The following is a 12919-nucleotide window of genomic DNA, read 5'->3' as shown; positions in this document are numbered from 1 at the left end:
AAATTCTTAAAATCTTTGAATGCTGACAGTTTTAATTTAATTATTTTTTTTTTTATTACAGATACCTTAGATTCTGAAATGTTAACAATACCTTCCCAGATATGCCTTATAGTGACGGTTTCATCTACAAATAATGTTGGTAATTTTCGAAGCTGTTATTACGTACCTGAAATCTATAAGTGATTTTCCCCTTTGTGTTCTTCCATTTGTAAATAAAACTTAAATCTTAAATAAAGATGCAGTTGTCAATTTTCCTGGAAATATAAAAAATACTCCGAACATAATCATTGTGTAATTAAATGCCTTAAAAAAAAACTTTTCTTCTCATCAATTTTAAAATGTTTTATAACCGAATAAAAATAAGAAAACGTTCCATAAAATAATCAAAAATAAATAATAAAAATCTTTTCAAATAAATAATAAAAAAAACATGTATTGCAATCGTTGGTCGCGTTCATTAAGCTGAAAATTAATTATTAAATTTAAAACAAAAAAACAAATTACTTTATTTTATTTAAATATGAATAATGAGTGATTATATTGATCCACATTTCATAAAAGCTCTCTGTTCGGAACCGGAGAAACGTTCATTGCATGAATTACAAATTATATATTACGGTTTGCATGCATTGGAACCGTTAACAGCTTATCGTGATTCAATTTTACGAGCATTGTGCAAAATTGTACGTTATGAAAAGCATCAAGTCAATGAAGTATTGTTTTTGTAAGTATCTTTTAAATTTTATATAAAAACTTGTATCTATTCCACGATCATATCATCATAGTCAAATTTTAAAAGTACATTTTCTCAGGATACTCAACAGCATTTTTTGTTTTTGTTATTTTATCCACAGTACCGGTGAACTTGCACAATGCTGGTATATTTTATTATCGGGTGCAGTTTTTATCGGGGGTTCGATGTTTCTGCCCGGATCAAGGTAAGTTTGAGATTTTTTATATTACATTTTTTTTTTATCTTAAATTCAATAAGGAAATATGGGAAATTGGGATTGACTACGGGTGAAGTATTGGATACAGTAACCTTTTAAAAATTTTATTTAGAACTTACTCGAGTTCTCTCCCAATTATCATATGGAACATTTTATTTACCATTCTATTCACTCATTCCCAACAGCTAGATCGAGACTAGAAAATTGAATTTTATTGTATTGAGGTAATCACAGGAACAAAGATATTCACTTTGAGTCTACAGCAAACCTGACCGGAACGCATTGACTCAGTTACACTGAGCCCTGCAACCTATACTTTTTCTGGGAGTAGTTTAGGTGAATGCGTTTACGCACAGACTGTTAGACTCCCGCAACAGTACGCTGTCGGACTACCAACTAAACACCTCCCCTGGAACCATTTAACACATTATTTGGGGCTAGCCCTCCCACTATCCCTTCAAGTCAGGGAATTCCTTTCACCTATGCGAGAGGAGTGGAGGAAAGGAGTTGTTAGCTCAGGGAACTCTTTGCCATTCGGTCCCTCCGCTGGTCGAGCTCAGTCTTCTTCGCAATAAGAACTCGAACTTGAACATAATACGCAACACGGCTCCATCTGCCAGCGCTCCTCAGCATCTCTCTGCTCGAACAATTTTGTCTGGAGGGAGCTCCCCTGTGTCTGCATAAAACTGCTGATAAAAGCCGTCCAACCTTTCACTAGAGAAACGGGTGTGTTCAGCGTCATCCGCGACTACATTGCAGAACACACAATCAGGGGATCGCACCTTCCCAATCTTGCTCAGGTAAGACGGAAAACCTCCATGCCCGCTTAGAAGTTGGGTAAGAAAGTAATCAAACTTACCATGCGTTCCATTCAGCCACGGATCTAAATTGTCGATGAGTCGCGCATTTCATCTGCCTCTTGGCTCCTCCCCTCGATAAGGGTTCGTTGACGTTCTTCACGGGCAACCACCTCTCTTAAGTGTTCGTCCTTGCAGCTGTAGATAGCTTTACACTCCTAAGCAAGGAGGGAAACGGGGATCCCGTGATCACCATCACGGCCGGTTCTTAGGCAATGCGATAAGCAGACGCCACTCGCAAAACTCTTCCTCTCTGCACTTGATCAAGGGGCTTATGATGCTCCTCCTTGTCAAGGGCATCAGCCCATACCTCCACGCCATAGAGTAAAACGAATTGCGTCGCTCTCGTAAGAAGACGTCTCTTGATAGATATAGTATCCCCAGCAGTTGCCATTAGTTGACTCAAGTCCGAGACTCCAACTGCAGTCCTGGTCGCTGCTGCTTTGATTTGCTCGAAAAGCTCATCTTCTCTCAGTCGAGCATTAAATCAAGGTATTTAAACGGAAGTTTTAACTCTACAGTCAACTCGCCGATCGATATGGGACGCCGGATCGGGATTCTCTTTTTAGTCAAAATGGCTACCTTGATTTTTTCCAGCGCAAGGCTGAAACCATGAGCAGTCATCCATCCACGTAACCATCGCATCAATATGCCAAACGTGCTTTGCGCCTGTTCAACAGCTGTGCGTCCGGCAACAAGTGCTGCAACATCGTCTGCATAACGGACCAGGCACAACTCTTCTGGCATGTCGCGGTCTCAATGGATAAAACCGCGATGGTGTTGAAAGGCTGCCTACGTCGTATGTCTTTGGTTAAATCGACTGGAGTTTGTTTGAAATACCGGCAAAAGGTGACACACTTGGGAGTCACAATCGCGGAGCATATGTCCTTGAATCCGCACTTGCGTGAGCTCAAGCCACGGTTGACTATATGTTGAGGCGTGTGATGAGGTGTGAGTGGGGTCTAAGCAGGAGAGCTGCTTGATCAAGATATGTGAGGCTCTTCCTTACATATTCTACGTACGGGTCCCCTATGTTGTATGACTGGGATGACGGCATAGGACAGGAAACTTGTTGTTGTTAGCGTCCGGTCTCGACCGACGCCATGCGGGTCTTGTTGGGTGTTTCTCTTGATCTGGAGGTAATCCTTCGTGCCACGCCTGCAAACAGACTTAGTAGGTGTGGATCAGGTGGACCGCTTGCGATCAAAAGGTTGTTAGATGAGAGTGTAACATCTAAATGGCAGCTTAGACGGAACGAATAAGGAAAGGTCGAGTCATGTATGAGTACGTCAAAAATGTGTCTGCCAGAGGAAGTTCCGTCGTGGACTTCAGGCTCGAGATAGGCTTCCTCCTGACGGGGCATGGTTCTCTTCTCACGGAACCTTGCCTCCAGTCGGGGTTGTGTTCTGTGTGGGGCAGACTCAGAGGATATATCCTCTGTGTATGTCCAGCATACTGTGACATCCAGAATCTAGACGCCACGTAATCAACAGTATCTATGATTTTAGGCAGTGCCTTGCTAGCATTGATACAATTCAATGTGCTAATGAATTCGCGCGTGCTGCCTCCCGACTAAGGAGGGCATCCCTGGAGGTCCTTCTGGGATTAACCCCTCTCCATCTGCACACAGATGCAGGCAAGGCCGGTAGTATGAGTGAGGCAGGGAGCTGCCTAAATCGAAGGAAGATTGATATCCTTTCTAGGCGGCATCCCGAATTACTGATACCGAGGGACAACATGACAACGAGGTTTCACTTCGATAAGCAGTTTGAAACACGTTGGAGTAACAAGGCAAACTGGGAGAGCGTAGCTGGGACATACGGCTTAAACCAGCAACTGATTACTTGGTACACTGACGGATCCCTCACAGCAGAGGGAGCGGGTGCCGGTGTCATTGGTCCAAGGAAAATGTACTTTGAGCCAATGGGCAGTTATGTACACTAGAATATTCCACACGATAGACAAATGTGCCTCCTTTAATTTGCAAAGGAACTACAGGGGGCGGAACACAGCTATTCTCACCGATAGCCAAGCAGCGATCAAGGCACTTAGGTCCAACCAGGTGAACTTTAAACTGGTATGGGAATGCCTTGAGAGACTGGATACACTCGGCTCGTCCAACAAGGTCTGGATACTTTGGATTCCAGGCCATGCTGGGTTGGAAGGCAATGAGGTAGCGAATGAACTAGCCAAGAAGGGAGCAGGGATGCCTTTACACAGGCCAGAACCCTTCTGTGGAATCGGAAACGGTGAATGAATGAAGAGGAACGGCTAAGGGAACTATACTGGACGGGTCTACTGGGAATGGAGCAGTCCAGGGTGCTTATTGAAGGGGATACGAACCCATACGCACCAGGCATTGCTTAAACCTCACCAAAAAGAACCTCCGAATCATAATGGGAATTCTCACTGGTCATTGTCGGCTGAACTATCACCTAGGGAAGCTAGGGATATCTACGGACACTGCCTGGAGGTTTTGTGAGGAAGAGGACGAAACCTCTATACACGTCCTGGGACAGTGTCCGGCACTTGTGCAAAGTAGGTCGATACATCTGGGAGAACACTTAATACCAGATGCAAAGCTGAAACTTCTGGAAGTGGGGAACATACTAAAGTTCCTAACGGTTACAGGCCTGCTTGAGGTAGTATGATCAATAGGTACACTATGATCAGTAAAAGGGGCACAATAGTTCTTCAAGGACGCGATGCGACTTTCCCTTAACAGAATAAAAATAATAAGGAGGGAGTTCCTCGACGCTGCTTCACCTGCAGCATAGATAGGCGAAAGGTCATAGTGGCCATCGTGGATAGAAATCAGTCTTGTGTGTTTTGTGTTGGTGTTGTCTTGTGACGTCTTACGTGTTGAATTGGACGCAGAACGATAGTTGACTGGTGGAAGGGTTTCGTTGCGGTTCTCTGCTTTGAGCTGGTTCCAGTCAACCCATTGGGGAGTCCCGTCCCCATGATCTTGAGGAGGGCGATCAGACTGCAAAGGACTCGTTTCAAGTGGCTCTTGTCACGAAGCCTCACCCAAGGTTATCTGGTACCATGGGAACCGGGATGGTCCCCTGAGAGCATATGATCCAGGAGAATTCCTGAAGGATGTGTTCTCGGCCCAGTTATATGCGGTGGGTTCCTTGTGGGAGTATCATGGTGGTTGTGGTTATGCCTGCATCGCGGATAGAGCTCCTTGGAGCTCAAGCATGGAGTTGTGCTGTACAACTCGGGTGCCGTATCCCTTAGTCGTGGACCGAGGTGTTAAATAGGCCTTGCATCCATTGGTATGGATACTGAGCCTGCACTCAGTATAAACCAGTACCATTGTGCCAGTCATGTCAGAGCTCTAATTGTGGTCTCCAAATCATGTCAGGGCTCTAATTGTGGTCTCCGAAGATCCCCCAGGACCTTCATATCAGCGCAACTTAAGTCGAGGGAGCAATAAAGCGAATGCATTCGGGGAAAATCACAGGACCTGACGACATCGCGTCTGAGCTCTGGAAAGCGAAGAGCTGGAAGTTAACACTGTGGCTCAGTGAATTCCTTAATCGTCGACGCCTTGCGGTAATGGAGACGAAGATGTTGCGTGGGTGTACCCACCTCGTAGGTCCAATTAATTGCATTCTTGACCTTCCCCTTGGACTCCAACGAGCAAGTGATGTAAAAGAGCTTGTTTATGGTAAACTCTTGAACTCCCAAAAATGCACTCAGACTTTTCAGGAGTGGCTTAGATCTGTTCTTGGCAACTTCATGATAGATTTCATATTTCATTCATCAGCTTGGAATTAATTGAATATTATTAACCGCATTAGCAATATAGAAATCAAGAACCCTCTCAGTGAAAATTGAAAGTTTGCAACCAACTCACAGCACGCCGAATGTATGCACACCCCACAGGTAGCGAAACTATACTGCACGATACACCCTACATTGTATGCAGTGCTGCCGGACGCGAGGAATTTATGATAAGACGCGACCAATTTGTGATAGTAAAATTCAAATAATTGCGCGCCTATCATTTGATCTCGTTATCTCGTTTGTTTGTGGTCATTTTTCCGCTTGTCTGACTTGTGCAATATTAAGTATTAACCGGAATGCAGCCTTTGTTACAGAAACTACTAAATTGCATTGCATTTGATAGCAGAGCGGCAGCACTGATTGTTAACATATTTCCTTTGAACCTCGCGTTCCAACTTCAGTTGCTCTTCGGTGTTTGTACAGGTGAGGTCGTGGGTCGGTCGGATGACGTTCGCTATTGCCGGTTAAGCGTGGATATTGTCGAATTGTGTCATTTTGAAATCGCGTTTGTGGATTTAGCGTTGCATTCGTTTAAAATCTACAATAAAATGCGTGCGGGTACCAAGAGAATGTTTAGGTGATAGTGACGCTATCGAATGCGGTCGAAAAAAACGCGGGAGTGCCGTTGTCGCGGCAGACGACGGATGAACGCAATCTCAAGTGTACAATCATCAACCAGCCAAGTTGTTCCGTTTATGTGATTTATCGTGAAGCATTTTTAGTGTACGTTTAGATTTTATATGTTCCCACCCCCTTGTGACTTCAGTGTGCGGGTCTAATAGCCATTCGAGTGCGTCCTTCCGCAAGGGTTTCCAGGCGTTGCATTTGTCCAGATGTCAGTGATTTCCCCCGACCCTTTGAGTGTCATCCACATATGAGAATCGCGCAACGTTTTGATTTGTTCCATTCCATTCCCTCGCTGGGTGAATTTCACATGATTCTGGTACTCCCATTCCATTCCAGATACATTCGGTTCCGTTGTTGCTACATTCCCCGTTCCACGCTGCTCCTCAGCTGTACGGGTCGCGTATTTGCTGTCTTGCTGTCCCAAGATGCACGATTCTCGTCGCTTCCCATTGAGAAATAGTGCGTGAGTCCTCCCGATTCTTATCCCCCCACCGTGGAACACCGGGTTCGTGTACTATGTTTTACAATCGTCCGTCACAATCCCGTTAAAGACATTCTTTCGCGCGAGTGTTGTGTGCGTTTATGCTTTCTTTCTTCTCCCGCCGCGCGTCTTCACCGCATCGTGTTCATCCGCCGCTGCACATTCAGTGGATGTCCATCTGTTTTGAATTTTCTTTTGCTTTCGTCTCGCAGCGCCGCTACTAACAACAATATGCGTTTCCATTTGCTTGGTCGCTTTCTCTCCGCGCGCGTCACGGCAACTATTTAGGAAAATTCAACGACTCGGTCTGCCGTGGGTAGTGATTTCTTTCCTACTTGGCTTAATCGAGCAATAAAAGCGCAGAGAAAACTTGGAAATTCCAAACGTCAAAACACTCGTAAATTAGAACGAGGAAAAGTTCGGTCTGGACGGTCACTGGCCGACACATAATAGTGTGAATATAGTGAATACGTGAAAATAAAAAGGTTTTCCTTAAGGAATTGTTCGTAAACAACAAAGAAGTTGGAATTGGTAGCATGGAGTCCGCAAAACAGCATCATCGGTAGTTCAGGTAGGCGTCTCTTTCTCTATGCCATCATTCGTTTCCTCTGGCGTGGAAGTTCGTGCTGTGGGCGAGTGACTGTCACTGGGTGGCAAATGTCAAAATTTTCGAAACGAGATTTTCGCATTTGGGTTACTTTTGTTTTCTATTTTTTCTGGAGAGTGAGGAGGTTCCCATGTTGAAGATATTGTGATTGTCTATGCTGCGAGATTCCTATATTGAATGCGGGCTGATGTTGTCCAAACAATCGCTTAAGGGGGTCACTCCGTGTGATGGGTTGGAAACAAGGTTTTTTTTGCATGAATTAATCCCTAAACATGTCTAAAATGTTTAGATCGCTTTGTCAAGCTGTGGAGCGCCTCCTTTGGCGTCCAGGACTGCTGGCAGTAGCATACGAGCTGTATATTTAGGGTCGTTGTTCAGTTGGAAAACATAGTTCGGACCCAAACTCATTTTATTGGCAGGGTAGCTAGGTAGGTATCAGTAGCCCCTCCGAGCAGCCCAATTGGCACTGCGGTGCGCCCATTTGATGCCACAAACTCCCAAGAGCGTGACTGCTGTTGTGAGAGCAAGGAGGCAGAGTCTAGCCAGCTTAGATCTTCAGAGCCAGCCTGTAGCATTCAGAAATCTCCTTGAGGTCCCCAAAGTATGGTTTACCAAGTCTCCCTAGCCTGCCGTCAGCTAGAGCAGACGATCGCCGAGGAAGTGTCAGTCGGTCGGGGCCCGGATCATGCTCCAGTCATCGACAGACTTCCAGTATCGCCAGTACTTCCGCTTGGGATAAACTGGCGAAACCTGAAAGACCTCGGATACACTGTGTATATTCGAGAAAATCCCCGCACTGAATCCCCAGACCATCTTTGATCTGTCGGTGAAGAATCATCATCATCAACGGCGCAACAACCGGTATCCGGTCCTAGGCATGCCTTAATAAGGAACTCCAAACACCCCGATTTTGCGCCGAGGTCCACCAATTCGATATCCCTAAAAGCTGTCTGGCATCCTGACCTACGGCATCGCTCCATCTCAAGCAGGGTTTGCCTCGATTAATTTTTCTACCATAGATATTGCCCTTATAAACTTTCCGGGTGGGATCATCCTCATCCATACGGATTAAGTGACCCGTCCACCGTAACCTATTGAGTATCGCTCATAGATTTGGTCGTTATGTAGGCTACAGACCATGTAGGGGGTCAAAAATTCTTCAGAGGATTCTTCTCTCGAACGCGGCTAAGAGTTCGCAATTCTTCTTGCTAAGAACCTAGGTCTCCGAGGAGTACATGAGGACTGGTAAGATCATTGTCTTGTACAATAAGAACTTTGACCCTATGGTGAGACGTTTCGAGCGGAACAGTTTTTTTTAAGCTAAAATAGGCTCTGTTGGCTGACAACAACCGTGCGCGGATTTCATCATCGTAGCTGTTATCGATTGTGATTTTCGACCCTAGATAGGAGAAATTATCAACGGTTTCAAAGTTGTATTCTCCTATCCTTATTCTTCCTGCTTGACCAGTACGGTTTGATGTTGTTGGTTTTCGATGCTGACGTTGCCACCATATACTTTGTCTTGCCTTCATTGATATGCAGCCCAAGATCTCGCGCCAATTACCGCCTGCTCGATATGGATGAACGCAGTTTGTACGTCTCGGGTGGTTCTTCCCATGATGTCGATATCGTCAGCATAGGCCAGTAGTTGGGTGGACTTAAAGAGGATCGTACCTCTTGCATTTAGCTCAGCATCACGGATCACTTTCTCGAGGGCCAGGTTAAAGAGGACGCATGATAGAGCATCCCCTTGTCGTAGACCGTTGTTGATGTGGAATGGTCTTGAGAGTGATCCTGCTGCTTTTATCTGGCCTCGCACATTGGTCAGGCTCGGCCTAGTCAGTCTTATCAATTTCGTCGGGATACCGAATTCTCTCATGGCCGTGTACGACGGCTTTAAAGTCGATGAATAGATGGTGCAACTGTTGTCCATATTCCAACAGTTTTTCCATCGCTTGCCGCAGAGAGAAAATCTGATCTGTTGCTGATTTGTCTGGAGTGAATCCTCTTTGGTATGGGCCAATGATGTTCTGGGCGTATGGGGCTATCTGGCCTAGAAAGATAGTGGAGAATATCTTATAGATAGTATTCAGCAACATGATACCTCTATAATTGCTGCACTGTGTGATATCTCAGATAATGCCTCGTTGTCAATCGTCAGGCATTGATTCGCTGTCCCATACCTTGAGCACAAATTGATGAACCACCAGATTTCCCTCTTTGTCTCGGCAGGATGAGCATCATGGTGTATAAGGCTTCATCCTGCTGACTTGTTGGTAAAACTTGCGCGCCTGATGCGGTTGCTCCCTGTACTTTTCAAGTTCACAAACTTGTTGGTCCTCTCAGGCTTTCTTTTTCCGTCTGTGAAGTCGCTTCTCCGCTCGACAGAGTTCGTGATAAGTCTCTGCGCGTGCCCGCGTTCTTTGAGAATGCAACATTGCTCGGTATGCGACATTCTTCCGTTCCGTTGTTAGCTTACATTCATCCTCAAGCCAGCCGTTCCGACTTTTTTTGCGGCTGAGGCCAAGTATCTTTGTGGCCATATCAATGATAACGTTCTTCAGGTGATTATGAAGATCATTTGTTAATGCTTCATCTCCAGGACCTCTGTTGATTGCGGTTATTGCGGCATCCATTTCCCCCCTCGGTCCCTGTCAATCGCATCTTTTGTAACGCTATCACATCAGCCCTATATTGGGACTGGGTATCGGCTAGCTGCTCAGCAGCATTCGGTCTGTACAGAGAGCGCACGTTCCATGAGAAAATTTGTAAATTGTTAATCCGTTGTCGTTGCCGGGTTCGTCATTGTAAGATCCATCCTGTCCGAGGCTCCTTTCCTGGCTTCGTAACATCGGTTTTCCGTGTAACTTCCGCTAAATCCAAGAAGGTAGTTAGGGTATACTGCTTGTATTGCAGCGACGGTTAACCCGCCCCAATTTCCCCGGGGAGGGCGGTTTTTGTGGATTTGCCTTTGAAGTCTGCATGCTAGGACTTAGAGAAAAGCATGAATGTCCAGGACGCGCTCTAGGGTCTTCAACACGAAAGGGGTAAAGCTGATTGGTCTGATCATGGGCGCGCCTGCCCGCATTTCGATATGAAAACCACTCGTCCACGTCTCCCGGACTGTGGTACGTATCCTAAAAATATACAGCTTCGGTAAATCTCAACAAGTTACGGCACTAATTTTTCCTGCTGCTTCTGTAACATGACTGGCATTATTCCATCTGGGCCCAGAGATTTATATGCGGGGTAGCTGCTTATACCCCACCCGATTTTATCCTCGGCAGTGCCCGATTTGATAGTCTAATACAGCTGGGGTGGCCACAAACCCTCCAAGCAAGGCTCTGACTCACAGTCCTTCTCGCTGGTGAGGAAGTGCGTCTCAACCAGCAGCCCCAAAGTTTCACCAGAAGACTCTGTCCAGAATCCTTCCGACTTTTTAAGAAAGGATAGTCTCCTATGTTCCTTGGACAGAATCTTACTGAGCTTTGCGGGGATTCACTAGTGCTTTCGATGTTCTGACAATCGACAGTCTTGGTGGTCTTGCCGGCCGGCTTGTATGTCTTCAGGCAGTCCTTGTATGACTGCCAATATTTATGCCTGTAGCGGATGTTGAAGATTTCCCTGGTCAGCTTCCAGTGTCTAGAGAGATCTCCATTCCGTCACTGGAAGTGTCTTCTTGCTCTATTTAGCAGGACACGAGACTGTAGTAGACGATATCAAATGCCTTTTTTTTTAGAGCTCCGACCTTCGATTTCAGTTCGTCAGTCGTGCCAATTTGCGCACCGTAGAGTTTGTTTTCAATTACTTGACCAAACTTTCTCCAGTCAATCCTCGTGGGGTCTCTGAAGGGTTTGGAGACCTCTGCGGCGAGATGTAGAGTGAAAAATATCCAACTGTGATCTGAGAAGGATCTCTGCTCAGACACTCTCCAGCTCCGAAGAAACCCATTGTCGGTTAGTAAGGTGATATCAAGGGCCTCCTGCCAATCGTCACAGTTCTCCGAGTTGGGGAAATGGAAGGTTGGTGTACTGCCCCTGTTTGTAGTAATAATAAAATCAAAGAATGACTCGCCTCTTTCGTTAATTTCCGAGCTGCCTCAAAACGAATGTCTTGCATTGGCGTCACAGCCTATCAACAGGTTGGCTTTCTTAGTTGCTTTGGTGCTCGTCAAATATTGTAGCTTCTCTGGGGGAGCTGATCGGTCATTAACCATGTAAGCCGAAGAAAGATACATGTTCACTGTCTCTCCTTCGCCACTTTGACCACGACTCGATCGCTGGAACTCAGTTCTGGACACAGAAAAGCGCGTAGACTCTTCTTTTCGAGGATACATGGTCTAGGTCTGTCCTAATCAGCGTCTCCTGTCCTGTGGAATAAATTAGAATATTTGCTTTAGCGTTTCCGACCCAACGCTCATGTATTAGTGCATGTCATCCTCTAGGAGCAAGAGAAGCAAATTACCCGAGGTGCACTTCGAGTGCTGCAGATTTATCTGCGTTACCCTTAGCATCATCGGGTTTCGTCAGTCCCCGTCAATCCTTATCTCCACCAACAGCTCGTCTGCGGTGTCGATTGGATCCAGGTCATCGTCGGGTTTTTGAAGAGCGGAACACTTTCACCTCACCCTTCCTAACTCCGAACCGCACTTTATAGTCGACCTTACTCCGTTCTCCGTTTATACGGAGCAGAAAAGGTTGGCTTTTTGTCTGGGGTTCCTCCTTCTTGGTAACAACTCAGTCGTCCAAGGGAATTCTGGGGTTTTGAAGGCGTAGGGATTGGACGAGCTTGTTCTTATCCATGCGGATCCTCGGGAACCAGATGCGAGCGACCGATCTCTTGGAAATCTCGTCGTAGGGGATGATTTTGAGCTTTACGCCTTCCCATGCGTCGTTGATCTTAACGACGCACGAATTGAGAAAGTCTCTGGAGAATTGGTCCTCGCAAGCTATTACGTGGAACCCACGAACCACCTGAAAGAAATCAAAGCAGGGGATGGATCCCGTGTGTTTGTCTTTGCCGTCCAGGAGATTCCCAATGACCATCTCCCGACAAACATCGAGACAATCCACAAATTCATAAAGCGAAATCGATGAGGAAGGAAGTATATGCTATGGAAGTGGATAGATAACTTGAAATTTCGAAGTCTCTGTTAGATGGGCGTCATGTCTCCTATCGGAACATCCCAAGCGGCATCAATTGGAGGTTTCTCAGCAGCTGTTCGGACGATTCCAGTAAGAGGGTGATGCGTTTTTGGATAGAATCGCCACCTGCGACGAAACTAGTGTTGACTTGACCCTCGGGTATCGGCGTTTGGTTACGGACATTTGGCTGAGAAAGATTGCTCAGCGACTGGCAGCTTGACTGCTAATCCGCTGAAGAACTAGACGAGTTAGACTTTGGCTGAGATATGACCAACTGATCAGTGTTTAAATTAGATGATCACGCCACATGAACATGAGATGGTAGTTTGGGGTTTCCTCAGTATTGATTTTTCCTGGCTTTTTGCTTTTCTGATTTAGCCCATCTTCCATGGTTTCTTCTAACGTTAGATACTCTGCTGCAGATCCCAGTGTGAGTTCCCAGTCCTCACGAGGTTGCA

At 45.8% G+C, this 12919-nt stretch overlaps 1 protein-coding gene across 2 annotated transcripts in view; it reads left to right on the top strand.

Moving 5' to 3' along the window:
- Nucleotides 1–307: 307 nt before the first annotated feature.
- LOC119661030 (rap guanine nucleotide exchange factor 2) overlaps nucleotides 308–12919 on the top strand; it is a 46339-nt gene continuing 33727 nt past the window's right edge. The window contains exons 1-2 of one of the 2 annotated variants that reach the window (XM_038070193.1): nucleotides 308–724; nucleotides 855–938. In XM_038070193.1, the coding sequence (XP_037926121.1) occupies nucleotides 528–724; nucleotides 855–938 (281 nt within the window). In that variant the 5' untranslated portion in view covers nucleotides 308–527. Of the gene's footprint in view, nucleotides 725–854; nucleotides 939–6014; nucleotides 7282–12919 lie in introns of those variants that run through there. The other variant, XM_038070194.1, reaches the window with a different exon arrangement.

This window comes from Hermetia illucens, chromosome 7, assembly GCF_905115235.1.
Source record: "Hermetia illucens chromosome 7, iHerIll2.2.curated.20191125, whole genome shotgun sequence".
In the NCBI taxonomy this organism is placed as follows: domain Eukaryota; kingdom Metazoa; phylum Arthropoda; class Insecta; order Diptera; family Stratiomyidae; genus Hermetia; species Hermetia illucens.
Note: the sequence above shows the minus strand (reverse complement) of the source record. Positions and strands in the feature narration are given on the sequence as shown.